Genomic DNA, 27,820 nt, shown 5'->3' with positions numbered 1-27,820 from the left:
GACCACCTCCCAAGTACCCAGGACAGTGTAAACCCTCCCCGGTACCCTGCTGGGCTGGTCTCAGCAGACCTGGGGCCTGGCATGAAGACACTCCAGGATAACTGAAGTCAAGTCTCCCAAGCCTGAGGGTGTTCTTGACGGCAGGCGAGTGCAGTTTAAAGGGAGAGGCATGGGGTCCCCACATTACCTGTTCACAGCGAAGTTCTCAAACCCAAAGATGTCCAGGAGACCAATGGAGCGGCGAGAGTTCTTCACCTCCAGGGAGGGTGGCTTGTAGATTGCCGCGTTGATCTTCTCCACAATCCACACAAAGAGCCGCCCATAGATGCCCTGAAAGGTGCCCATCAGCCACAGGGCAGGGCAGGCCCTCCCTGAGTGGCAGTCAGCACTCCTAGCCACGTTGGGTCTGGGCTCCAGCCTTACAGGTGGCATTAATGCCCCCGAGTCTTCCCTGCTACAGCACATGCACTCCTGCCTCAGGAACTATTCTTCTGCTCCCTTAGACCTTCCCTTGGCCCCGAGGCTGGGAAGGAGTCACCTTGGGGTTCTGCATTTTCGCTTATTTGTCTCTCCATCCTCTGCATACCTTAAAGGCCCAGAATCCGGCGCAGGGGTGGTACAGATTTGGGATTATTTTTGATTGGCAAATATATGGCTGTAGTAGCAACACAAGGACCGGGAGTCTTCCACCAGCCAGAGCCCAGGAGATCTAAGAGGGTGCCCCTGGCTGAACAGCTGATCAAAGCACGCCTGAGGGGACAAAGCAGGGCCCCTGGGGCATGCGGAGCCAACTCCTTTAGGAGGCCTGGCCTTGGGGCTTAGAAGCTGACAGAGGAAAGTTGGGCATCAGAGAACCAGAGACGGCAGTGGGCACTCAGCCCACAGGTTGCCAAGCAAGGGCAAGCTTTGGAAACATCTTGCACCTGTCTGTCCACACCTCAAGGCAAAGAGAGCAGACGGCCACCCTGTTCACCCACCTTGACAAAGGCATCTCGCACATCCAGCGCCTGCTCCCTGCTGAGAGGGGTGGACACCGTCTCCCCACGGGTGATAAGGGTGCGGCTGGTGAGGCAGCTCATCAGGTCTGGGGGGTTCACCTAGAGCAAACACCCAGGTGTTGGCCCAGCCCCAGCCTGACTGTGTCCTTTCACCCCACTTGGCTTCCAGATATCACAGAGCCCCAGCCCAGATGGGTCAGCACCACCCATTGTAGGAACAGCAGCCCAGGACTGCCCACTGCTCCCTGAACAGAACTCGCCCCGCCCAAGGCCTCCACAGCTGGTTCCCACCTCAGCCCAAATGAGCCAGAGGTTCCTCAGAGGGAAAGAGAATGGGAGACGCTAGCACTGACCTCGAGCAAAGAAGCCGCCGTGGCCAGCGATGGGGAGAAGAGGACCTCACACGCATCCAAGTTCTCAAATGTGCGGGCTGCCAGCAGCAAGGGACATGGTGTCACACGGGGAGACAGAGGGGCAGGGGGACCCTGAAGAGAGCAGGCTGCCGTGCCTATTCTCAGGGGCCTGCCCTGCTCAGAGGGTATGGGCAGCATGGTCAGTATACATCTGATTGATGTTCTCACCACAGCCTGTGGTCACCATGAGAGTATGGACCCTAAATGCCAGCACCTAGTGCTGAGCCTAGCACCCAGGCTGGACCCTCTGGTGCCTCCCTCACAGCCTCTACCCATGGTACCTTTGGGACACATGTTGTGAACTTATCCTTTTACCAAATAAACCTACTTCTCTTGGGCCTCAGCGACTTTAACATCATCTCTGTACGCAAAGCACCTATTTCCCCTTATCTTTGCAGACTTACTAGCCCAGGATTGCCTAGTTCTGAGGACACTCATTCACTACATGAGCTTCCAAGCGCATCTTTTCTGCCTGAGACCCGTGCTAGACACCCGTGGAAAGGCGGAGTGTAATCCAACGTCTTCTTCCGATGGACCACTTCACTCTGGTATGCAGTGGTGTCAAATACGTGTGCAGGCCCTGCTCTGTCTTCCCCCTTACAGACAGCTGTCCAGTCATTCATGCCACAGTGTGAACTCCAAGCTTTAGCCTCTCCTGCAGACACTAAGCCTTACAGAAGAATCCAGATGTGGACGAGGTCTTAAAGGGCTACAGTCAGCTCTGAATACCTGACCCGCCAGCTCTGTGGGGGACTGCCACACAGTGTACCACCCTTGAGACTGAAGTCAGGCTGAGAGGATTCCCAGCACACATCCCATGTAATGTCCGCTGCAGCAGACAGCACTGCCAACCCCTGGAAGCTGGGTGCCATGCTGCCCTGGGTGGTGTGTGGCACCGTAGGGCCTCACCCTCATACTGCAGATTGCCCATGTGTAGGATGGCGGCCAGAAGCTTTGAGATCTCCCAGTTCTCTGTGTCTGTGAACATGAGCACCTTCATGGCTGAACGGATGTTGGCATACTCCTGACTGTCCACGCGGCCCTCACAGGTGATGCAGTTACCCTGGGGGGGGGGGCGGATGGCATAAAACAGGAGGACAGGGAAGTGTCAGGGAGGTGTCAGGAGGGCAATGCCCCCAGGACGTCTAGAACGGTCCTGTGGTGCTTCTCCAGGGCGCCCTGACATGAGTAAGAGCTGGGCACTACACAGCTCACCCAAGCACTCCTTCCAACCCCAGCTCACAGCACCAGCACCCCACCTGGTTCCACACAGCTCCAGGGTGCTACCCACTCCTGGAGGAGTTCCCTTCCACTGTAACCATGTGTGAAGCACAGTGGGAAAGTGTAGACACAGCCTGCTCAAGTGTGTGTGTGTGTGTGTGTGTGATGTGGTATGGTATGGGTGTTCATATGTGCATGTGTGTGTGTGCACACATTCATTTGTTTGTGTGTTTGTCTATGTGGTGTGTAATGTGTACATGTGTGTGTGCATGTATGTGCATGTGTGTGTGTGGTGTGTGTGGTGTATCTGTGTATGTGGAGCGTGTATATGGTATATATGTGTGTTGTTTTAGTGTGTATATGGTGTGTATATGTGTGTGGTGTGTGTGTGTATGGTATATGTGTGTGCATGGTGTATGTGTGTGTGTGTGTGTGTGTGTGTGTTTGTGTGTGGTGTATGTGTGGTACATGGTATGTGGTGTATGTGGTATACGTGCTGTGTGGTGTGTGGTATATCTGTGTGTGAGAGAGAGGGAGAGGGAGTGTGCCAGCTAGCTAGTTACAGAAGAGAAGGTCCTGTCCCACGCACAACACCTTAAATCCCGACTAGGTTCTCCCCATGGAGGTAGAGTTGGACTTCTCAACCTGCTGTGTGCACAGCCCCTAGAGCAGTGGCTCCCAACCATCCTAATGCTCGACCCTCTAATAAAGTTCTTCATGTTTCGTGACCCCCAACCATAAAATTATCTTGTTGCTACCTCATAGTTACAATTTTGCTAGTTATACATTGTAATGCAAATATCTGTGTTTTCCAATGGCCTTCGGTGACCCCTGTGAAAGGGTCATTCAACCCTCAAAGGGGTCGAGAGAGACCCACTGCCCTAGAGCCACAGAGTGCCAGAAACCGGCACTGAATCCCACCATCGACAAAGCGTGGAGGTCCGGGCCTCGGCAGCCAGCCCCCTGCACCCTAGGAGGCCCAGCAGCGGCCTTCACAGTCTGCATTATGAGCAGGTGCTTGTGCTTGGTTCTGTGACCCCCACGCTGTGTTCCACGCTCTGTGTTGACCTTGAGAAATGTACCTGTGGTAAGGATGCACTAGGGAATGCCCAAGTGAGGGCACGTTGTTTAAGGCTCAGACAGAGCCGCACTGCCGAGTTCGGTCTTGCCCTACCTCACTGAGACAGGTGCTCACCATGGCCAAGTAGTTGTAGTCAGCGGCCTGGCCTAGGCCCAGCCTCCTCTTCTCCTCCTCGTTCATGCCCTCCAGCATACAGTAGAACACGTGATAGTTCCTCTCATCAGGGGCCTGGAACACACGTGAGCAGGGACCTCAGGGGACCTTGAACACCTCGAGGACCAGATGGAAGTAGAGTGGGGTAACAGGTGGCCCAGACTGTGTGGACAGTGGGGCCCACCCAGCCTATCCAGGCACTGGCTCTCACCTGGCGGCAGACTCGAGACTTCTCCAGCAGGTACTGCTCTATTTTTGCGCCCTCGATGGCACCCCGCTTGTTAAAGTGGATGTCGATGTACTTGCCAAAGCGGCTGGAGTTATCATTGCGAATGGTCTTGGCGTTCCCAAAGGCTGCAGGGTGGCAGGGGTCACAGGTGAGCCTGGACAGACCCAGTGCCAGCACCCGGCTCCCCCTCAGAACCTGGCTTTACCTTCCAGGATCGGGGTGGCCTCCAGCACCTGCTGCTCGATCCAGGAGTGCTGTCCGCTGATGGCCGCCAGGAACTGCAGGATCAACTTTGTGCTCTCTGTCTTGCCAGCTCCTGACTCCCCGCTGCAGAGGGTGGGAATCATAGGAAAGTCCTCAGCCTTGGCTGCGGCACTAGCCCCAGTTGTCACAATGGGTCGAGTCCTCAGATGCCACACCCCCATCCCCCCCCTCCCCCCCCCCCCCCCCCCCCCGGTCAAGAGTAGGAACCATGCAAACTGCTCAGCTGATGTTTTGACCCCTTCCCTTGCCCAAGAGAAAAGAAGACAGATTTCAACCATCACCTAATGGGAACCCTCAGGAAACAATGTTGACCTCAAAAATCAGCATTGTAGTGTTCAGGGAAAAGAAATGTAAGATCTGGAATGTGGGGGTGACTCCGTGCACCATGACACAGCACAGAGGGCACAGCCAGCTCCTGGGGAGCCCCCTGGCAGTCTAACCGTGGGACAGTCCCTAGTGCACGAGCAGGACAGCAGAACCAGGCATCTCACCGGAAGTGAGGCCTACCTGATGATACAGCACTGGTCCCGGTTGTTCCGTTTCATGTTGAAGTAGCAATTGTCGGCAATGGCGAAGATGTGGGGGGGCATCTCCCCTATCTTCTTGTTGGTGTACTGGCGGATGTGTTCTGGCGAGTAGATGGACAGCAGCTGGTAGGGGTTCACGGCCACCAGGATGGAACCTGTATACGTCTGCAAGCAGCAAGGGACAGGAGCTTGCACTGTCTGTGGGGGTGGCACAGTCTCTGCCCTGTGCAGCTCTAGAGTCCACAGACATGGCTGGAGCCAATGAGGGAGGGGGCGTCTCAGACTGGCTTTGGTTTGGAGCAGAGACATTTGGTGAAAGGAGGAGGGGACAGCAGATGTCCCCAAGCCTGGATTGCATTGTCTTATCTATACGATGGGGAAACGGGTTCAGATTCAAAGTGCAAAGCAAAGACAATTCAAATGTTGGCTCCTTCCTTTGGTCCCAATCTCCTTACCTAATTCTTTTAGAGCAAAAACTGGACTATGTTCAGAGAGGAGACCAGGGTGGTAAGAAACTATGAGTTGGCCAAGTCATAAAGAGCAGTAGACTGGGGCTGGGGTGTGTACAGAAGGCTGGGATGTGGGATTTCAGGCTTGGGTGATGACTTCTCTGTGCGGCAGGGTGGCTACTGTGCCCCGTGCATGGAGCATGGGCACCTGAGGCTGCCTGCTAAGGTCTGTCACAGTTTGGGGACCTCAGACTGTATGTGAACATGGTCAAGATGTCCGGCTGTACCCTGGGTCCTGTCACATAAAGAAGCGTCAGGACAGCACAGGTTTCCTCCTCCCTCCTCCCGCCTCATCCCAAGCCAGAAAAGGTCAGGCATCGCCTGTTGTCAGTGATAGATGTTTTGATGTTAGGAAGGCTGGAGACAGATGTGTCTGCCCAGGGGAGGCAGCAGCCTCGGCTGTCTCTCCAACCTCTACCACCTTTCCAGGACTCAGTGCATGACACCAAAGCATCCACCATTCCCCAGCAGCTCAGTGTGGCATGCAGGGAAATCAGCTGTGTATCCAGCCCAGGCCAGGGCAGCTGTGCAGAGAAGCACTAATTAAGCCAAGAGACTCCATTTCCAGAGTATAGACGCTTCTTTCGTCTTAAGCTGACTCTTCCAAACACCGCAGCCAGGAACACCTAAGACTAGCTTTCCCCACTCAACTCGGTGCCAAGAGCCTCTGGCAGGAAAAGAAATGAAGCAAGGAGATCAAGAGGAGTAGCCCAGCCAAGAGGAGTAGCCCAGCCAAGAGGAGTAGCCCAGCCAAACCCACAAGCCTTCCAGGGGCTATTACTGCGCTACTCACCTGCCCTCCATAGCTGGTCTGTTACAAAGTAACAGTAGACAGACAACCAGTCAATGGTAAAGAAGTCACAAAGACATCTCCAGGAACCTGGGCATAGGCTAAACAATTGGGTGGGAACCTGTGGCCACCTTTTGTTACATGCCTTCCTATGCAACTGGAATACAGCTGACTCTTCCCTCCAGATGGGGAGCCCATCCACCTGAGAGACAGACTCAAGGAACATTGCTTTGGCCAGCCTCAGCCTGCTTATTTGGAAAAGGGAGGGCTCGCTACCCCTCCCAGGGCCACTGCAGAGACAAAGGTGCTGCCCTCGGAGGGTAGCAGCGACATAAGTGCTGCCTCACTCCCTTCTTAAGACTTACTCAAGCATGTGACACCTGTCACCAGTACATGGCTGGAGGCTGGCCCCCAAAGTCACTCCACAGGCCCCAGCACGGGTGCGGTGCTCCGGGAGCCCCTGCCTCCTCCAGTGACAGGGAGGAGCTGACTGCAGCAGAGAACAGGAGTGTGAAAGGGCGTGACATTGGGGGGATCTGTTGGGGAAAGGTCATTCTGGCAACTACAGAAGACTGATGTATCTGTTACTATTTCAGACCCAATGATCCAGCCTACAGAGTCTCCCTGAGAGGCTCAACAACAGGGAAGTGACAGAAATGTAGAGATGCTGCAACACTCCAAGACTTCCCGGTGCTGTGGACGCACCTTACTCCACTACTGCCCCAGGGTCCTTTCCAGTCAGCATTTCCCGAGGGCCTTCTGGGCACATGATTCCTTAGTGTCCCGCCTCCTGAAGGCCACCGCATGATGGCCATTAAGACTCCCAAGCCAGCTCTCCTGCAGTCTGGCTGTCAGCCTGCTCAACTTGGCCTCCAGTACCGTCACCCCCCTCCACCCAGGTGAGCCCTCCACGCCTTGCTCCTCATTACCAGCCCACCATCCCAGCCCCCGCCCTGGTCTGGACCAGCAGATCTTCCCGGTCCCCACCCAGCACCCCGCCTGGCTCCTGTCACCATGGCTGCTCCGTCTCTCCTTCCCAGCCTAGGTGGGCTTTTGCTCCATTGCCCTCTGCTGGGCCCCATCCCTGCTTCCTACAACCTCAGGGCATGGTATACATCTCCCTAAATAGCCTTGTTGTTCTTTATCTCTGAGATGAGGTGGAAGGCCACTCACTGAACCTGAGGCCCAAAGCCCCTCACTGTCCTGCCACCCTGGGCTAGAGCACGTTGCCCACGCCCTTCACCTGGCTGATGTCTCTGCCATAAGGAGCCGGCTCCTTCAGAAAGTAGGGGTGCTATGTCTGTCTCATTGCACCCTGCACGTTCACTGAAGTACGTTTTATTGGATGCTTGCTTGGTGACTCTGGTTCAAGGCCTTTGTCTAACACAGAATACAGGACACGGAAGCATTGTCTGTTATATGACTACATGATTAACAGTCATGGGTTGAGAGGGCGCATCTCTGATTATCCCCAGGTACTAGCAGAGAAGGGAGCTACGGAACATCCTGTCAGCACTCAGGGCCACACTAGCCACAGTACCAAATGAGGTCCAGGATGAGACTGGGGAGAAAGACAGAATACTGTGAATAGATGCATGTGGAGAAAGAACACATATATGTGCACACATGTAAAGGTATGTACACATGTGTCCACATATGTGTACCTGATCCCATACCTGAATGTATACACAAGTACTCATCATCAAACACATGTGTGTCAATGTATACACATATACACTCATACACACACATTCACACACACACACATACACACACACACACACACCGTCTGAGTACACACAGTCTTTCCCCTGAGGCACAGTGAGATAGGTCCCATTGCAATCAGTCAAAAGGAAATCTACAGTTTATAGTACACACATCTGATTAAAACTGAACCAGAAAGGGCCAGCAAGACTGTCCCAGAGGTCAAGGCTCTTGCATGTAAGACTGCTGCCCAGAACCCATGTAAAAACTTTGATGCAGGAACTCGCATCTGAAATCCCAGCACTCCTACAGGAGAGTTGGCTGAAAGCTCTCAAGCCAGCTAGCCTAGAGCATGGGGGACAATGACAAGAGAAACCCCACCTCAAAACACAGTGGAAGGAAAGAAATAGCCCCCAAAAGCTGTTCTCAGACCCACATGTGGTGGCTCTAGCACTCATGCACCTGAGCACTACAATAAATAGTTCATTTTTAAAAGAATACTCAAAACAAGTAGGAGGACAAAACACTAGGAGGACAATGCCAAGAAGATTCCTATCTTTGCAGATTTAAAAGTCGTTGCAGCTCCAGATATAAGGTCTGATCACATCGCTTTCTAGACAGACCTAGCCTGCCTGCCATTTTTAATGAATAAATATCTTAAGTTTTCTGTTTTAATTTCTTCTTTCTGTTTTGTTTTACTTTGTTTTGTTTTGTTTTTTCGAGACAGGGTTTCTCTGTATAGCCCTAGCTGTCCTGGAACTCACTCTGTAGACCAGGCTGGCCTCAAACTCAGAAATCTGCCTGCCTCTGCCTCCCAAATGCTGGGATTAAAGATGTGCGCCACCACTGCCCGGCTTTCTGTTTTAATTTCTAATACCACAAATACCATCTTATGACCCAAATAAGCAAAAGTCTTTGGCTCCCTCAATAATTGTAAAAAGCTTTGGGTTTGATGAGACCTTTGGAGTGTCAATTTGCCAAGGGTCTCCAGGGCGTGTGTCCTGCCTGTTCTAAACTGCCTTTGTCCCTGATGTCCCAGCTGGGTGAGGCCAAATGTATTTGTTTCTCTATGGAAGTCCTTTTCTGCATTCCACTAAGATCCAGTGGTGTTTCCACAGGGAAGGGTGAGCTGGCTGGTTCTAATGAGAGTCTGTGGCCCTTTTTTCCTTCCTAAGAACACATGCTTTTTAGCTTGCCCCCACTGGCCTTAAGGCTTCAGGGCAGCAGCCCGCAGTTCCCTAACTGGTAAACTACCAAGCCTGTCCCCGAGCAACCCTGGCCTCTAGTTTCCAAGCCTCTGAGGCCAGAAACCTGCAGTATAACAACTCCTGCCACAGACTTAGGTCTAAAGAGCCCAGAGCCTGGACTGGGGGAGGGGAGGAGCCTTAGATGGAGCACCTCATTCCATCTGACGAAGTCCCAGGAGTCTGGACCTCTGGGTGTAGCACAGGGGTAGCCATGGGTGGTACTCACGTAGATGAGGTGGTCCCGGTAGCGAATGAGAAGGTTTCGAAGAATGCCTGCCTCGTTGAGGTCCCCCAGGCGGATCATGTCCTCCACACCGTGCACCGATGTGGGGTGCATTGGCTTGATGTGCGTGGCATTTTGAGGGGAAATCCAGTGTTCCTGCAGTGAACATAGCCGTTCAAGTCAGCTGCTGCTCCTGACATCCCAGGCTGGGCAGAGGATGGGTCTGTGACTGGCTCTGACTGGCTTGAGTCTGGGGATTGTAGTGCTCTCTGCCCATCAAGGCAGCTCTCCTCCACAGACACACAAGGCAAAGACTTTGCCCCTGCCAGTGGTTATCATCAAGGGGCTCAGGTCCCCCAGTCACTTTGAGAGATAGAAAGTAAGCAGAGTAACTTGAATTTAAAGGGCTTGGCTTCAAATCCAGGCACCAGTAAACAAATACATAAAAAATAAGTTCAGAGAGTTCTACAGAGCTACTGTGGACAGGAGCTGAGAATCACCTCTTCAGGAAGATAGCTTTCCAGCAGAGACCTGAATGTAGAGAACGTTTCTGTAAGAACTGAAGAGAGAAGGCCAGGCCAGGGGCCAGGAAAAACGACCTTTCCCAGGCTGTGTGGGTGTGGCGTGTAAGGGGTGGACAGGGGCAGGGGCAGTGGGCATCTGACCCCAGAGTGTCCTTCACAGGCATGGCTGATAAACTATATGGAGCTGGGGAGGGGAGATTTTCTGGACCTGTGAGCTGAGGCAGGAATTGCAATAGTCTCTCTCTCTCTCTCTCTCTCTCTCTCTCTCTCTCTCTCTCTCTCTCTCTCTCTCTCTCTCTCTCTCACACACACACACACACACACACACACACACACACACACACACACCCTTGTTCCTCTTTCCTGCAATAATCCCTATAGCCACCAGGTGGCAGATGAGGGCATATAGGAAAGTATTGAATTCTTCCCTCTGGAGAATAGAGCCTCTATTTCCTAGGATTACTGGGGTCAAGAGCCTTTTCACATCACCAGAAGCTGACCTGTGTTCCCTGGTATGGCCCCAGTCCACCCACACACACTTTCCCTCCCCTTGATCCAGAAAGAACCATGGTTTCCATCGGTAGAGGGAACCTCTCTGCTCCAGCCTCCCAAGCCTGGTTTGTTAAAAGATGGATCACACCTGTCAGGACCCTGCTCGCTTGTATTTCCTCGGGCTTGTATTTCTTAGATGTCACCAGCTCCAACAGGAGCCCCTAGCAGGAATCTTAGCTTCAGTCCCAGGCTGCCCCTGACAGATCTGGTCACATGACTTTGGTCAGCCCAGTTTCTAATGGCAGCCACACACTGGTCCACACCTTTCCTCTGGCCTTAGTTCAGGTCCTGCTTCTAGGGGTAAAGAGATAGCTCCCCCCTACCCCCCACCCTCCCACCCCCATCTGCTCAGAAGGGGCGGGGCAGGGCCAGCCAGAGGCCTGCTCCAGCTTCCCTAGCATTCCGTGGCACTCCAACAGGAAAACTTAATCCAATCCAGGCCCTCGCCCAGCCATTCCCAAAGCACAAGGGGCCCGCCCAGCAGTGACGTCAAGCACCTGTCTGCCCTTTCAGCGCCATGTGGAACATTCCTCTCTCCCAAACGCTCTGATAAAAGCTGATCCTTCTGGAAAATTCCCTGGCCCCTGCATGGGACAGGGCCTCTGAGCAGCTCCCTTTGCTACTGCCCTCTGCCCTGCCATGTGGTCCATATTTCCTTCCATAATAGGTCAGTTAGTTCAACAGACCTACGGTGGGCAGATGCTGAGGACCATCGCTCCAAGGAGGGAGCATCTAAGCTGAGGCCTGAACAAAGAGAAAGTTTCTATAAGAAGTGAGGACAGAAGGCCAGGCTGAGGGAGCAGAAAAAACAGCCCTTCCAGGGCGGGGCGGTGTGGGCGTGGCGTGTAAGGGGTTGGCAGGGGCGACTGCAATGGGAATCCGGCCCCACCAGGGTGTCTTTCAGAGGCCTGGCTGGTGGACTCTATGGAGCTGGGGGAGGGGAGACAGGACAGAGGCCAAGCAGCTTACAGCGCCTTCCTGGCTCCTCACAGGCCGCGTTCCTGGGCCTCTAGGGCCTCGTCCACAAACAGCAAAGATAACAGTGCTTCCGTCCCGGAGAGGGGGAGGGGAAGTTATCTCCTTTGGGGAATCCTGTCAGGTGTGCAGGTCACTGGGGCCTGGGATACATCAGCCAGGAATGGGTTGGACACACCCTGAGCCACCAGGTTACAAAGACCATGAATGTTCTCTTCACAACACGCGACGAACAGGTGGGACCTGGGTTCACAATTGGCACTCAGACTCAATGTAAAATGACTGGCCAGGCGAGAAGCACAGCCCAGCGGCTCCACCTCCTATGTGGGAGGATGCCCTGCCAAGGGAGGGCAGCGGCTCTCTGGTCAAGGTCCACAGCCCACCTCAGAGGCCAAAGTGTAACAAGCCTAGTAGGGGAGCACTGGTTCTGAAGGACAGAGTGACAGAGACAGAGAAAAAGACAGGAAGTGTCTGAAGACTGACAGACACAGAAAAAGGCGGAGACACAGAAGAAAGACAGAGAAAAGGAGGTAGGGAGAGAAAGAGACAGCAGGGCACATAGAAATACCACAGACAATTCTGAAGATGAGGATGGGACAAGGGGGGGCACATCTGGGAAAGAGCTGTCTGGGAAAGAGGACAAGTGTTCTGCAGAGGAGGGGGGGGGGTCTCCTGCAGGCACAGGAATGCACTTTGCAAGGGCAGGAAGACCAGAGCTTCCTCGATCCTCAGTGTTCTCCAGAGAGCCTTTCTGAACGCTCTGTTGAGCTCTGCTGAAGCAGATGTGTGTGACTGCCCAGGTCCTTACTCTCAGGCCGCTGTGTCCGTGAGAGGACAGAGGTGGGGGACGATGGCCTGGGGTGTCGAGGAAGGAAATAGGAAAGAGGGTCCCAAGGCCTCAGCTTCCCCAATTGTCAGCATCCTATGTTCCCCTACCCCCAGCAGTCCCCGTTCCCCCAGCAGTCCTCCCCCAAGCAGTCCCCACTCTTAGGGCTTTGGTGGAGGGGTGTGCAGGTGGGAGGGGGACCTTCAGGATCCAGTGACACAGAGTTACAGGATACCAACTGACATGCAACCTGATCCAGGTGAAACTCTACCCTCAGGTAGCGAGTGAGCGTTCCTGGTGCCCATCCGTAGAGCTGGGGAGCTTCGCCAGCCTGTCAGCTGCCAGCCACCCTGCACGGTAGCTCTCCATGACCCAGGCATAGAGCGGCTTCCTGCACGGTAGCTCTCCATGACTCAGGCACAGAGCGGCTTCCTGCACAGAGAACTAGAGCCTTGCAGGAAGGGAAGGAAGGGCACTCTGGCCTCAAGCCCAGGGCCGAGCCTCCCTCCTACAACCTGAGTCCTGGAGCTATCGCTGAGATGCTGGCGGCAGGAACACACGCAGACATAGCCATGCTAAATTCTAATCCCAGCACCATTGGCTGTGAACTTTGTGACTCGCAGTCACCCTATGGGAACACAGTTAATGTCTGCCCTGACTTTCACAGATGCCTTGAGAATCCAGACAGAAGTTAGGTCAAGAGTCCTGAGGGGTGGCCTGCGGGGCCCTAGGAGATCAGGGATTCCTGCCCTAGGCCCACAGCTCCTGTGCCTGTCTCCCCTTGTCCCAACGAGACTTGTATTCTATTCCCTCTTGACTTTCTCCAGACCAGGAGACTAGGGCAGGAAGCCAGGCTAGGCTGTCCCCAGAGTCAGGCACAGCACTGGACACAATGCCGATAATGGCAAACAGAAGCTTCCTGGGTCTTTTCTGCCTCTACTATACTACATTCCTGTGCTCTGCACTGCATCTGTGTCCCCAATGGACACACATGAGTCTGCACAAAGACACACATGTGCACACATACATATACGCATGCATACACGCATGCACACTCATACACATACACCCACATGCAAAGGCACATACACATGCTGCAAACTTATGCTCTGAGTCCCTGTGGCTCCCCTCCAGGCCCTCACATAGGCCATCTGCCCCCCTAGTGGCACACCCCTTTCCTTTGATCTTTGCCCCCTTCCTCAAGGCTACATCGTTATGATCTACCAAGCCTGCACTTCTGGGCCCCTTTCCATAAGACTGGGTCCCCGAGGGCTATGTGGGTGATGATTTCCACGAGCCAGTAGGGTTAAGCTCAGTATGCCTAGATAGACACCAACTATACTGAGGTGCTCAGCACACGTAGGCTCACATGGGAATCTCATTAAAGGAGAAACCGAGGCTTGGAAGGAAGGAGCCTGACTCCAAAGCTCTACTGAGCCGTGCCAAGGAGCTTCCCCAGCATAGCATACACAGCCCTCATCCCTATGTCCCAGAATGGCCTGAAGGTTTTGGAAATGTGCAAACAGGAGGCAAAAGGGAGTCTGTCTTGCAGGAGCTGGGGAGGAAGGATTATATGTATGGCAGGGATGTGGTGTGTGTGTGTGTGTGTGTGTGTGTGTGTGTGTGTGTGGTGTATACTTCCTGCTTACTCCCTATTCTGGAAGGAGAGATCATTACTCACGTTGTCTTCATCGTCCACCACCTGGATCTGCCCAGAGTCACAGAGCTTCACCACGGCCCCGATGGGCACATCGAACTCCTGGCCCGACTTCAGGTCCATCCACACATAGTCCCCCTGTAGGCAGGAGATCCTGAGGCTGAGCCTGGAGAGTGTGCTCAGTGGCCCTCCCTCCCACTACCACCAAGACTGCTGATCTGAGCCAGAAGGCAGGAGTGAGGGAACCCTTGCTTTCTGGGAGCCTTGTGGTGGCCAGTCTTAGGCTGGGCCTCATACAATGTCATCAATGCCTCTTCTGTAAGCCAGGTCCCCTCATGGCTCAGAAAAGGGAGCAGCAGCCGACAGCATGGAAGGGCAACCTCAGCCCAGGCCTGTCTGAGCTGTGCAGACCATGGCTTCTGGACACACAGGCACCTGACAGACTAGAGACTAACACAGGCACACCAGATCACATCCATTCTGCCCTAAAGGGAGACACGGGGACCACCAGGCTGTGCAAACATTGAAGGCTCCATCAAATCACCCTAGCAATGGGTTCCTGTGGGCCCACTGATCTCTGCTGAGCCTAGGGTACCAGGTCACATGGGCTCCTGTTTGTGAGGAGAGCCTACACCTCACCACGCAGGTAGTGGGGGAGGGGCATTTTCAAAGCCTGACACTTAGGCAGCTGAATTAAACCCAGAGTTGGACAGAGAACAACTCTATTCCATCCTGATTTATTTAACAAACATGTATTGCACACCTACTGAATGCAGAGTCCTGCTTGATTCAGAAGGAGCAGAGACCATTATAGAATTTCCATTCTAGTGAAAGAAATTCAAGCGGTCACAACCAAGCAAAGCTCTTCCCAGAATCCCTATGGGCCCTGGTAAGCAGAGCAGAAGGGAGAAACCCGAAGTGACAGAGAATGACAGGCAACGGCAGGAGAATGACCCTCCGAGTTGGCAACCAGTGAACCACGCAGTGGAGGAACCCTCTGTGCTAAGATCTGAGGGGTAAAAAGCAGCCAGGCAAGGAAAGGGCAGCAGGAACAGCGGAGCAAAGGCCCTGAGGCAGAGGGGACACCATGGAGGCAGTTACGCCGAGGACAGAGGGCACAGGGTCCAGGACACAAAGGTTCTTGGTGGCCTTGAAATAAAATGTCTGCTTGTATTCTAATCTTTAAACTTTAAAAAAGTGTGTTCCTTTGGGAGGGGTTCCCAAGCTCTCCTGGAGTGTGCGAGAACTTAGCATCTGTACAAGCATATACTTTCATATCGAGTATCGTTGGAAATGTAATAGTCTGGTAAAGTGGCTCATTACAGAGCCACAGGCACGGAGTCAGGAGCCAGGGTCCTAAGCCCTGCTCACCAACCCCTGAACCTCAGTTTTCTTGTCCTCCCTGGTGACGGAGGAGGGCTTGGGTACACAGCTCTTTCAGCCTCCCTCTCCCATCAGAACTACAATGGGCCCTGGCCTGCTCATGTGAAAGGGCAGGGCATGCCAGAGACAAGAGTCAGTCCTGGGTCCTGCTTGACCCCAGACAGGTAAGGAGAATGATGAGGCGCAGAGGATGGGAGAGCGCATGTCCACTGGGCATTTCCTGGGAATCCGGGACTCTCCGTTGCTTCCAGCTTAATCCTCACACCTGCTTCACAGGCGACACCTTAGGCACCCGGGTCACCTGTGTACTCACACGGCCACATAGCAATGGCATTCCCCTGGCCTCAGCCTCCTCGGCCCTGCTGGGGGCATCGACTTTGCACTCTGTGGGAGATCTGGGTGCAGGCTGCCCGCCCTCTGCAGGTGAAGCAGGGACAGATGGGAAGGAACATCCCAGGAGGAGCAAGCCAGGCTGCCCTGAGGTGAGCCATGGCAGGGACAGGAAGCAGGTCCACAGGGCCCTGAGGACCACACAGGGCTTGGGTTTTCTCCTAAGTAGGATATGAAGTCACCTACACCCAGAAGACAGCACAATTACCACTTTCTTTGTTGAGACACTATCTCATGTAGCCCAGGCTGGCCACAAATTTAGCCAAGGATGACCTCTCTTCCACTAGAGAGCTGAGAGTACAGGCATGTCATGCAATACCTGGTTTACAAAGCTGGGATTGAACCCAGAGCTTTGTACATTCTAGACAACCTCTTACATTCCCCCCCCCCCAACGACACCCCCAGTCCCTGGGGTTTTACTTTGACAACTACCCCCACTCTGGCAGCTGTGAGGATAATGGAGTCCTCTGCTGATCTCACAGTCCAGCACCACACCAGCTTAGGCAGGCCTGGGCCCAGCCTGCCTCAGAAAAGACCTCAGTGAGAGAGAAGACAGGTGAGTGTGAGAGGACACCGGCACCTGTGTGGTGTGAGTGTGGGTGTGGCCATGTGACTGTGTGTGTGTGTGAGGGACTGCAGAGCAAAGGGGTCTGGACAGAGAGGGAACGCGCACAGCAGGAGCTTCAATAGTGGCTTGTCCCGGGCATGCTCTCTACCTCTGAACGCACCACTCACTATGTGAAGCTTCTGCGCTGTGCTCTATCTCCAACACCACGGAGAAAGACAGGCAGGAAGAAATGAGGGGAGGGAGGGAAAGGGGAAATAAAAACGACTTCTGCCTGCTGGCCCAGGTGCCAGATGATGCTCTGTGGAAGTCCCAGAACCTTCCAGAACATTAGACATTCCCCTGATATAAACTTTCTGTAGCCTCCACGATATACCCTCATGTGGAAAGTCCCCGTTTCCACAGAAGTTAAAACAGCTCTGCTGTCACCCAGCCAGAACCCAAGGAACCCCAAACCCAGGGCTCTTATCCTCACATTCCGGAGGTTTATCCCTGAGCAAGACAGGCTGAATACTCCCAGCCCCAAAGACAAGCTGCAAACCTAGACTGAGAACAGCTGAGAGCCAGGTCCCTGACTCCCTGATGTCTCCTGGCCTAGCACAGAGCCCGGCACATAAGGATGATTTATCCCACTGAAAGAACATAGGATAACTTAATTAAGATCCCTTGTCGAGGCTCAGAGAGGGAAACTGAGGTGCTCAGAACACACAGCAAACAGAAATGACTAGAGTCTCCTAGCTTCAGGCTGTCCCCAGGAGGTGGACGATGATCTACGCAGAAAAGGCCCTTGGGTCCCAAGGCAGGTAGGACACAAAAATACCTACTTTATAGGTGAAGAAACTAAGACCCAAGAAGAAAAGGGAACTTGGTACATTCTCTCATCAGACCGCTGATTGGCGAGGCTGGCAGATGCTAAGGAAGAAGGAAGCCGTGAAGGGCTCCAAGTCACAGCCCACTTTCTGTGGCCAGACTCGGGCCACCATATTGACCAAAACATGCCGTGAAAGGCACCTCTCTAGGGACCTCACCTTGCAGTGAAGATCCCGTTAGAGACATGGCAAATGCCTTGGTGGGGGCTGTGTGACTTGGGCCAGCTCACAACTTTGTGAATCCCCGAGGTGGGGGACCAGTGTCTTCCAGGCCCAGCCCCCACCTACCATGCAGACCCAGCCGCAGGGACTGTCTTACTATTCTTGAACATACTCCTGATGCCCAGTCGCTACCTAGCATTTAGTCACAGTGAACATGGTAGTCAGGAGATGTGGGTTCCAGTTTCAGTTATGACACTGGTGCTGCATGATTCGTAACACTCAATCTTTCCAGACTCCACTTTTCAGCAATCTTGGAAGGGAAGGAGTCAGTGTAGCCAAAAACCAGAGGCCCAGAAAAATGCCACCTGTGCCTGCTGTCCACCCCAATTCTAAGCTTGGGCCCAGCATCACATCAGTACCAATCCATAGTCCTCAGCCCCTCCTGCCACTTCCCTCCTCTGGGACAGGTCTTAGGTCTCTGTAAAAAGACAGGAGCCTCAGTCAGAATATAGCCCCTCATTCATTTTTCTACCCACCATGGGCCGTTTCATAGGTGGGCAGGTGACTGAGGCATTGCCGGGGGCATCTAGAAGCAGGAATGGTGGCAAGCTACTAGCCTTTGATGAGGGGGGGGGGGACTGTAGGGTGCCCCATTATGTGCCTCAGGGTGCTCCCTGAGCTGGACACCAGTAAAAGCTGGGAATTCTATTCCTAATTTGATTCAGCTAATCTGCCCCTCTCCCCCCTCCCCCCACCGCCCCGTGGCATCCCTGGTTTTCCAGATAGCAAAGTCCCTAGTCCCACGCAGCATCCTAGGGCTGCAGTCTCCCATGCACTTCTAGCTCCTGCATCCCACTTGTCTGACCGCCTGGGGAATTGAGGCTCAAGCAGGTGAGCCTTCCCCTCCCGGCCCCGGGCTCACCGGCAGGACCGCAAAGGTCTTGAGTGTTTGGTTCAAGTTTCGCACCAGAGCCCACTTGCCAGACGGTGGGGCAGGTGCCTCGCCTGGGTCAGCAGGGCATCCGGGGGACTCCATGGTGTGGTAGGTCTGGTGGCCTCACGACGCGACGCGAGCTCCTAATTCACCTAATCCCGCGCGCCACCCGCTTGGGAACCCTAAACCAGGCCATCTGCCAGGGGCCCATGGCAACAGCGGCTTAGGTGACGCCCGTGGGCCTGGAGAGGAAGGGGCGCTGCGCACTGCGACCCCTCCCACGGAGAGACCTTGACACCCCCAGATTCCCAGGGTGCTTCTCTGGAACCGCAGCCAGGAAAAGAGCTCCAGGAACCTCATCTTGGAGGAAATCGGTCTGTTTTCTACAGGAGGAAAAGCGCGATAGCTATAGGGGAGCACAAGTAAACTTAGAGAAGTTTTAGGGCTACAGAGAAGGGTGGATCCAAGGCCACCGCTGGGGAATGGAAGCCGGTAAATAAAATAAAATAAAAATAAAATCCGGGGGCCTCTCTCTAGGCACCAGATCCATTGTCTGCCCCCCCCCCTGTCCTTCGCAGATCTTTGTGCTGTTCCAGACAGAGGGATGGCACAGGCGCAGAGGGCTGGTAAAATCAATCAATCAATCAATCAATCAATCAATCAATCTCCCAGGGAAGCATCTTCAGGGGAACTGAACCCTGAAGAACTTGTCTGATCCTCCTTCCTAAAACCCTGGGGTCAGCTATGGGTGGTCTTGTTTATCAGTAGTCCCCTGGATTCCCCCAGGACCTCCAGTTACCAAGATGGCTTAGGCTTACCTTGTAGGAGCTTGGCAGCATTCCTGTGTCCTGATATCCAAACAAGATGAGGTACCAGGCTCCAGTACCTGCAGAGCCCTGAGCCAGAGGCCACTGTCTGTCCATGATGCCCTCCAGCCTCCTGCCCCACACTCCCAGCTTGTCCTCTTGTCTGCCCTCCTCTCTTTCAACCTCTTTCCTCTGTTTTTTTCTCTTATCCATCTCACAACCCTCCTGGTCTGGAACCCTAGAAACCTAACTTCTCCCTTAGAAAACACCAGTAGGGCCTGGGGAGAATGGGAGAATGGGGCGGACACGCAAAAGCTACTGCAGGCCGCTCAGGGCTCTCAGGCCAGGCCAGCACCTCCTACCCACACAACCCAGGCTGAGCCACAGGGACCCAGGACCTCAGCATCCTACTCCTGCTGCCGCCAACCCTTTCCACACTCAGGGACCCTGCTCTCCTAAGGGTACCTCCCCTGCCTGCCTGCCCATGAAGCCACAGAATGAAGAGGAGGAGCCAAAGTGGACGCTGGGCATTTTCCAACTGTCCATGCAAAACCAAGGGTGGAGCAGGGCACAGAGGGTCCTATTAACACACCGTGTCCTTGAGCCCTCATCCTGGTGGGATGAGACGCAGATAAGGAAGAGCCACCAGATAAGGGTCAGTGCTGCCTTCGCATCAGCTCTGTGGACTCTGGAGGCAGACAGTTTAGATTCAATCCCTGGCCACGAACGGACGGTGTTCTTTGGGCAAACTCCTTTACCTGGGGCACATGTTTCCTCATCTGCAGGACAGCAACACCAAAGAGGGGTTTGTGGCTCCATGGGTGCTGTGAAAAAATCCTGTGTGCTTGGTGGCTGCTCATAAGTGGGAGACTCTCAGGTCTCAGAGAGGAAAGGTGTTCTAGACCGAGGGACAGCACAAAGATATGCAGAGGACAGGGGAGAGGGCAGACAATGGATCTAGTGGCTGGAGAGAGCCACCTCCCCCCAAGACTCAGCAGGGTGCTGGAAGGTTGTCTCTGCTGGTGACTCTAGAAAAATAGGTCCTCTTGTGACCCAGAGAAAGGCAGAAGCGGCAGGGGGTGCAGGGGGGCAGGAGACAGAGAGAGAGAGAGAGAGAGAGAGAGAGAGAGAGAGAGAGAGAGAGAGAGATGGGCAGGGACTCCTTGAATGCTAAGCATCTTTGTTATGCATACATCTGATCTCTCTTCTGATACCAAGGAGGGCTGAAGGCAGGAAGAGGGTGTTCTTCAAATGTTATTTAAAAAAAATTCCAGGTGTGATGGCGCAGGCCTATAACGCCACAGACGCAGAGGCAGGAGGACTGGAAGTTTGATCCCGGCCTATGCTGCGCAGTGAATTCAAGGATGGCTTGAGTAGCATAGCAAGAGTCTGCATAAAAAAATTAAATTCAATAAATTTATATAAAAAATTAAATAATTTTTTAAAAGCCAGACAGTAGTGGTGCACACCTTTAATCCCAGCACTTGGGAAGCAGAGGCAGGTGGATCTCTGTAAGTTCAAGGCTAGCCTGGTCTACAGAGCAGCATTGTACCTTGGTGTGTAATTCTCCCTTTCCCCCTGTGAATGGAAATGCAAGAAGTAGTTATAACTATATTAATATGTTTGATGGACAGTGTGTAAAGATATAAACTGTGAAAACAGAAAATACTGTGAATCTTTAGGGGTGCGTGTCTCTTATATACCATTTTGGTTATTTTGGTTTTTATGCTGTTATATATTTAAGATCTTAGCTATTAGCTGGGCGGTGGTGGCACATGCCTGTAATCCCAGCACTCTGGGAGGCAGAGGCAGATAGATTTCTGAGTTCGAGGCCAGCCTGGTCTACAGAGTGAATTTCAGGACAGCCAGGGCTACACAGAGAAACCCTGTCTCTAAAAACCCAAATCCGGAAAAAGAAAATCTTAGTTACAAGCATAAGAGAAACGATAAAGGAAAAAAAAAACTTTAAAAGTTTTTTAAACAATGTTTGTTTTTAAGAATTTGTTTTTACTTAGGTGTATGTGTTTGTGTGTCTGTGTGAATGTGTGCCAGATGTGTGAGTACACAAGTTGAATTCCCTAGCCTGGCTATTGTGAGCTACTGACATGATGCTAGGAGGAAGAGGAGGAGGAGGGGGAGGAGGAGGGGAAGAAAGAGGAGGAAGAGGAGGAGGGAAAGGAGGAGGAGGAGAAACTCATAAAATGGAGGATTTGAAAAAGGAATTAAAATAGTAAATTGGAAAAAAAAATCATTTAGGCACAAAAGATGTCCATAATGGAAGAATTGGGGATGTTACAAAATGTCGAGAGCGCAAACAGCTCAGCAGCAAAGGCCTTAGCAGGAGCCTGGGGATGTGGCTCAACTGGCCGAGTGCTTGCCTAGCAGGAAGCCCCAGTACTACATAAAACCAGTCAGGGTGCGTGCCTTTAACCACGGCACTGGGCACTGGGGAGGTGGGCACAGTAGGATCCGGAGTTCCGGTCATTTTTGACTATATGGGAAGTTGTAGGCTAACCTTGGATAAATGAGGCTGGTCTCAGCAAGTCAAGTCCTTAACAGTAGTTAAATGTGTACCACTTGAAAGGAAGAACTTGACAGAATGGATAAGAACACAGGATTCTACCAAGGACTGCCTGCACGAGACTCACTTTAGATCCAAGGTCTTTGTGCAGATAGCATCCCAGGCAAACAGTAACCAAGAGAGAGCCGGGTGTTCACATCGATATCAGGCCTAACAGATTCGAAGTCATGACTTGTAACAAGAGACAAAGAAGGCATTATATTGTATTAAGTCACAATCCAACCAGCGTGCAGCTCAGAGCTATCTTCAAACCTCCTGCTGCCTGCAGATCTGGGTCAAGTTCACGTGGTTTCCACCCCGGGCCTACTGAAGCGAAAAAGCCTCTTCAAGGTCCTCAAAGAAGCTGTGTGGGCACCACAGAGGCCTGGAGTCTCCTTTCCAATGTCACCCGGCCTGGCCATGCTGGGGACATCTTCCTGGAGACTTTGGTTAGGGGAGACTTTTGCCTCACAGTTTCCCTGATTCCAGGTTTCCTCTCTCATTCTCCTGTCCTCCTGGGATCTAGCTGTCACATTTTAGCTTCCAGATGACATTCAGTTGGTCTGGAAACTTCTCCAGAGAGGCAAGGAATAGTCTACATCCTCGGGGTTCTGCCAGGCATGGAACTAGGCCTCAGTGGGGGCTCTGTGAGGGGTGGATTAGAACCGGCTGGGAGAGGGGACCGTAGATACATAGGACTCCTTAGGGATTCTGTCTAACTCATAAGGCCGCAGAGACAAAGGGTGTGCCCAGCTGGCAGGAGGCTGCTCTGCAAAAAGTCTACCCTGCAACGCCACCCAGGGGCGGTCTGACCTCTTCTCCCCCAGGCCCTGTGCCCCTCCCCAGGCCTCCTTTCCTTGACAATTGTCTCCCCATCAGCTCCTGTTCCTACCAGGTCCAGGCCTGCCCAGATTATGTTTCAGTGACTGCTTGAGCCTCAGTTTCTTCACGTGTGGGAAAGAGACTGAGTTCCCACCCCATAGCTTCACTGAATCACTTAGGATGATGACGACCATAGATATCACTCCTGGCCGCTTGGAAGCCTTCACAAAGCAAAAGGTTTCCTGGGAGTGGTGGAGTTTGGGTAATTAGCCCACTGTCATGCAGGGGTCCTTTGTACCTGACACCCTGCCATGGCTTAGAAAAGCTAGATTTGAAGGGAAGAATGAAGATGCGCAAGTTGAACCTGTGGTTCAGGAGGCTGAGGTATAGGAGGAAGGAGAGAAACTGAATGAATGACCTGCCATTCATATTCCCACATGAGGGCAACCTACACATGGAAAAAGAACCGTTGGATCCTCTGAGGCCTCATGGGATTTCCTCATCTTAAATAAAATGAGAGAATAAGGCACGGGAACACATCCCAGCACCGTTATCAGAAGGTATGTGGCAGCTGGCCTCTGTGGACTTCTATGTTAAGCTTAGGCTGGACAATTTTATTAGCAGGACGTCATACCCTCAAATCTCCTCCACGGCCAGGATATCGTGGAGGATGAGAGATGTGATAGAAAGGTATGTCCCGCTGGAAAACAGGTAGAGCCACCATTCACTTAAAGACCGGCTCCCAAAGAGTCCCTGCAGGACGAGGCCAGTCACCGTTCAGAGATAGTCAGAAGCAAACAGTCCAGGGGAAGAGGAGTCCAGTCAGGTAGAGGCCTGCTTTTCAGAGGCCCTGGGAACACTCCTGAGGGTATCTGTGTGAATCACCACCCATTAACCCCTTTTAACCTGGCTTTGGCTTTCTCTGATGGGTCACTGAGCAAGCCTTCAGCCCCTGACAATTGTCCTGATGCAGATCAGTAGCCTGCCTTGGGCCCTGTGTAGCCTTGGGGTTTCCAGCCAAGCTTCTCCATTGGCCTCTCATAGCCGGAGACGACAGGAAACTAGTGGCTGAGCCCCAGGCACCCAGCCTCTCAGCCCAAAGGCTCTGTGCCCCGCCCACCTGGCACATCGCCTGCATTCCTGGCTCCCAGTTTAGAGACCAAGAAGTTCATTAGTCTCAGGCTGGTCACGGGGAAGGGCTGAGGGTCAGAGACCAGAGTGGGTCTGGGAACTGGGGGACTGGAAGTCTCAGCTGATGGGCAGTAGCTGTGCCTCTTCCCTGGGGATCTCCTGTTGGGCTCTTGTCACCTTGACTCACTTCTGCCCAAGGTCCCCCTAAGCAAACTTGCTAATTGCTTCCCCAGAGACCTTTCACACCCGGCCTTGGCATGTGCTTCCTCTGTCTGGAGTGCCTAGGACTCAGGGGGATGAATCATCACTCCTGCCCAGAGAGAGACAGAGACACACGTGCCAGTGACAAAAGAGGCTGTTGTGGTGGAGGCAGGGAATTCTTCACAGCTGGGTTCTGCAGACTAAGTAGGAGTTTGCCAAGAGGAAGAACTGGAATCAGTTTCCATGGCTAAGCACATAAATAGAACAGGAGGGCGGGAGACGAGTCCCTCTCTAGCTCTGAGAGAGAAGAGACACACTCACCTTCTGTAGAATAACCATGGTTCTATGTCAGAGCACCTGCCGGAGTGGCCAGACACAGTTCTGTGGGAAGAGACCATGCCACGCCCTGAGCCCAGGCTGCTTGGATCTGCAAGGCCACCTGGGCTCCTCCCCAAGCCCACACCCACCCCTCCTCCCTCACGGGAATCCTCCTTGCTGTTCATCCTTCTGATTAAGGCTCAGTCTATGTGACCAGAGCCTCAGTTACTGTCACTACCTCCACGGCCCAAAGCTGCCCTTGTCATCCCAAAGGGCTTAGAAAGTTGTGTAGTTAGTTAGCCCTGTACCAGACATCAGCATGACGGGTGGGCTGTGCTGGGACTGGAACTACTGTCCTGAGGCTTCCCAAAGCCCAGAGAAGGACCTTCTCTTACCCAAGGTCACACAGCAGGGCAGGGAAGACTCAGGACTAAGTAAGACTTGGTCTCTGGTTCTAGTTCAGGACTGCTCCAGGAGTTTTAGGACACGTGGCAAAATGGTCTAAGACCTATTTATGCCCTTATCCCTTAACTCATCCAGCACAGAGCTAGGCCCAGAAACAGGCTCGAAATGGATTTGCTGCACCGAGTGGTCACCAGAAGCAGCCCCAGCCCATAGGTCTTGGTGTGAGGCTCCTCCATCCCTGCCTGGCCTGCCCCCCAGAGTGAGCATTAAGTTTTCCCAAGGGCCCATTCAGAGGCACTGGGACATCTGATCCTCTGCCCAAGACACTGCCTGACACCTGAGCCTGACCCCCACGCCCTGGGTCTCTATGGGCATATGTTCCTTCTGAGACCTACACCACCCTGGGTTCCTGGCAGGGGTATTATTGCAAAGGCGGCATCAGTGGCCATGAGAGCTAGCGTCTGGAGAGGCTGCCCAGCTCCTGCCTCACTCCTGCTGGGACAGGCTGCAGGACAGACTTGGAGGGCAGAGCTGAGGACTCACGGAAAAGCTCAGGTCTCTTCTAACCAGTGTGTGAGGCCACACCTCTCCATTCTAGTTCTATACCTCTCCATTCTAGATCTAAAACTAAGAGCTAGACTGTACGTAAGACTGTTGCTTTTCAAACTGAGAACAAAGAACCACATCTGATTTTTTTCTAGGCCGACATCTGATTTTACCTTGACCCCTGGGCAACCCCGGATGGTGACCTTCACGTTCTTGGGTCACAGATAGGAAATGTAAGGCACACAGAGAAGAAACAACTTGTAGAAGTAGAGATAGATTACCAGGGAGATGACCAAAAAGACCAAGAAAGAGAGGCACCCACACTCGAGCCCACCCTCCACGCCCATCTATCCCCCCCTGCCTCTGGATACCCCTGACCCAGCTCCAACCCAGAAACAACTCCACAGGCCCTGAGCCCTTCAGCTGTTCCCTCATCCAGGGCATCAGCCTCCGTGTGCACAGTCAGGACATTTTCTTTCCATGGCTATGGTGGCAAGGCCCCTGTAGGTTCAGTTGAGTCCAGTCCCCTGAACCTACGGCTCAGGGCAGGGGCTCCAGAGGAGGCCCCAGCCTGTAACTCCTCCCAAGTCCAAAAGTTCCAGCCAGGGCAGCCCATCCTTACCTGGGTCTTATCCACACCCTCTGAGTCACCACCTCCCAGCGTGGGGCCAGGGGTCACAGGCCAGGAGGACTCTGGAAGCTGACGCTGGAGCCTGCAAATACTTCACCCCAGCTCGAGTCTTGCTCTGATGTTGCTGTGGGGTTCCCTTGGGCTCCTCTGTTTCTTGTCTCCCTGGGTCACTCTTGGTTTCTGTTCAGGGCAGCTGTCCAGCCTGCACTGCCACTCGCCCTCTCCCTCCAAAGCCTTCTCCCAGGAGGCGGAGCCCTGGGGGGCCTCCAAGGTCTGGATGTGGTGACATCAGCATGAGGGGCGGGCTGTGCTGGGGCAGGGACTAATGTCCAGAGGCTGCCCAAGGTGCTGTGTAAAGCTAACCAGCAGGGTTGCAAGGCATGGAGGCCCCAGGAGGTACTGCTGGCCAGTGGGGAGCTCGGGTCTGGGATCAACCATCTGGGCTTCAGGGTCTTTGTCATGTGTGTTACTACCTGTTACCTCTGCATGGTTGGGACACCTGGTCCCATCCCACCTTGGTCATGATTTTGCTGGGTCTCAGCTCCCAGTAGCCTCCCCTGCTCACCCAGCTTCCCTTGTCCACGACACTACTAGAGACCATATAGACCATCAGGCTTGGCAGTACCCTGGAGCCTTGGGTGGACCCAACATCCAAACCAGGACTCCCCAAGACGCACCCCCCGAGCCTCTGCAACTTGCCCCCACAGCCTGTTCTAGGAGTCTTGAATGTGCTGTTACCCAGACATTTTGCAAAGTCACCTGAGCAGGAGAGACTCATCCGGTGCATGTGATTTAAATGTGTGATTTTAAATGGGGAGTGGGTGGGAATGAACAGGACACAAGGTGTGACATGGTAGGTGAGGAAGGTGACTGCAGGACCTCCTCCTCCTCCTCCTCCTCCTCCTCCTCCTCCTTCTGAGACCTGGCCCCTTCTTCTGCCCACTCTTGACCAGCTGGGGCATCTCCACAGGGAAGCTGCTTTTTTGAGGGGTGGAGTGTGGGGGGGATTATGGGGTGGGGAGGATCAATGGTGCATTGGTGCCACCTGCTGGGCACAGCCAACTGCTACAAGACTAAGGAAAAGCTGCTCAACTTCCTCAAACTGTGGCGTGCCAGCCACAGTGAGACCAAGGTCCAAGGGCGAACTGCACCCAACGCAGCCTTCACCCACAGAGCTGATACTTACGGACCAGGAGAGAAGCGTGAGCCCACACAGTGGGACAGACGCAGGTTGGAACATCCAGAGCCCCTTCCACAAGGTGGCAACTGGGGCAGGTGCATGCTGGGAAGGCAGTGGGTGGGTGAGAAAGTGGTCTCAGAACCATAACGGAAATACTTTCTTAACACCCAAACTTGGCTCCGCAGGTCACCCGATTGGAGAAACCTGGAAATCCATGTTGTTTCCCCCCCCCAAAAAAACAAACCACCTGAGGTCATCGCGGGCTGTCAAAGATGCAGAAAACAAGTCCTAGCATAGCGCTCACTGCCCCGGCAATCTTACCTCTTATGAAAGCATTTTTATCCCTTCCTCACCACCTCATGCTCCCCCCTACCTCTCCAGGTTCTGTCTGCTTTCTGTCCCATCCAGAAGAGGCACAGACTTGCAGCACCTGAGCCTCTTACCACTGCAGAAGTGTTCTTAGTTCGTACCACCTTCACCCACCTCTCCAAATCCAATCTATCACTGTGTTCTATCCATTTCAGAACCCGAACCCAGTGTCTGCCCACGGCCTTGCCCCTGAATTCCTAGCTCTAGCTATCCCCACCTTCCCAGCATCTTTGCTGTGGTCACCTCTGTCTGTTGCCTGCATATAACTGTCTCCTCTCCACTGGAACAGGACACAGGTCTTGAACTGAGAGACTGAGAGTTAGCTCCTAGGGACTTCCACACTACCCTATGGAGAACGCCACAGTACTGCGATCAGACATGACTGGTATATTTTCCTCAGTTTCTCAGTTCCAGAGCAGACACTGTGTGTCCACGTCCCCAGGGCCTGGGATGGGCAGAGCTCAGCAAAGCCAGTCCCACAGGGAACCTGTAGGCTCCACAGAGCTGGCAAACAGCAAGGCCAGCTTTATCTGTGGTCCCCAAATCCTTCCCTGCTCATCCTTCTGACCAGAGGTCAGCAACTCATTGTCCCTTCTGTCCTTACCCTTGTGTGTGTGTTGGGGGAGTATGGGAAAAATGAAACAGACACAGAAAG

At 53.5% G+C, this 27,820-nt stretch overlaps 1 protein-coding gene across 1 annotated transcript in view; it reads right to left on the bottom strand.

The window, feature by feature from the left end:
- Nucleotides 1-19,465, bottom strand: part of Myo7a (myosin VIIA) — a 62,069-nt gene extending 42,604 nt beyond the window's left edge. Inside the window, 11 exon segments of the mRNA XM_052158294.1 lie at nt 188-330; nt 978-1,097; nt 1,352-1,428; nt 2,321-2,474; nt 3,828-3,941; nt 4,078-4,220; nt 4,301-4,422; nt 4,867-5,051; nt 9,363-9,515; nt 13,918-14,031; nt 19,015-19,465. Of these exon segments, the coding sequence (XP_052014254.1) occupies nt 188-330; nt 978-1,097; nt 1,352-1,428; nt 2,321-2,474; nt 3,828-3,941; nt 4,078-4,220; nt 4,301-4,422; nt 4,867-5,051; nt 9,363-9,515; nt 13,918-14,031; nt 19,015-19,215 (1,526 nt within the window). The 5' untranslated portion in view covers nt 19,216-19,465.
- Nucleotides 19,466-27,820: the final 8,355 nt, after the last annotated feature.

Source organism: Apodemus sylvaticus, chromosome 1, assembly GCF_947179515.1.
Source record: "Apodemus sylvaticus chromosome 1, mApoSyl1.1, whole genome shotgun sequence".
Lineage (NCBI taxonomy): Eukaryota > Metazoa > Chordata > Mammalia > Rodentia > Muridae > Apodemus > Apodemus sylvaticus.
Note: the sequence above shows the minus strand (reverse complement) of the source record. Positions and strands in the feature narration are given on the sequence as shown.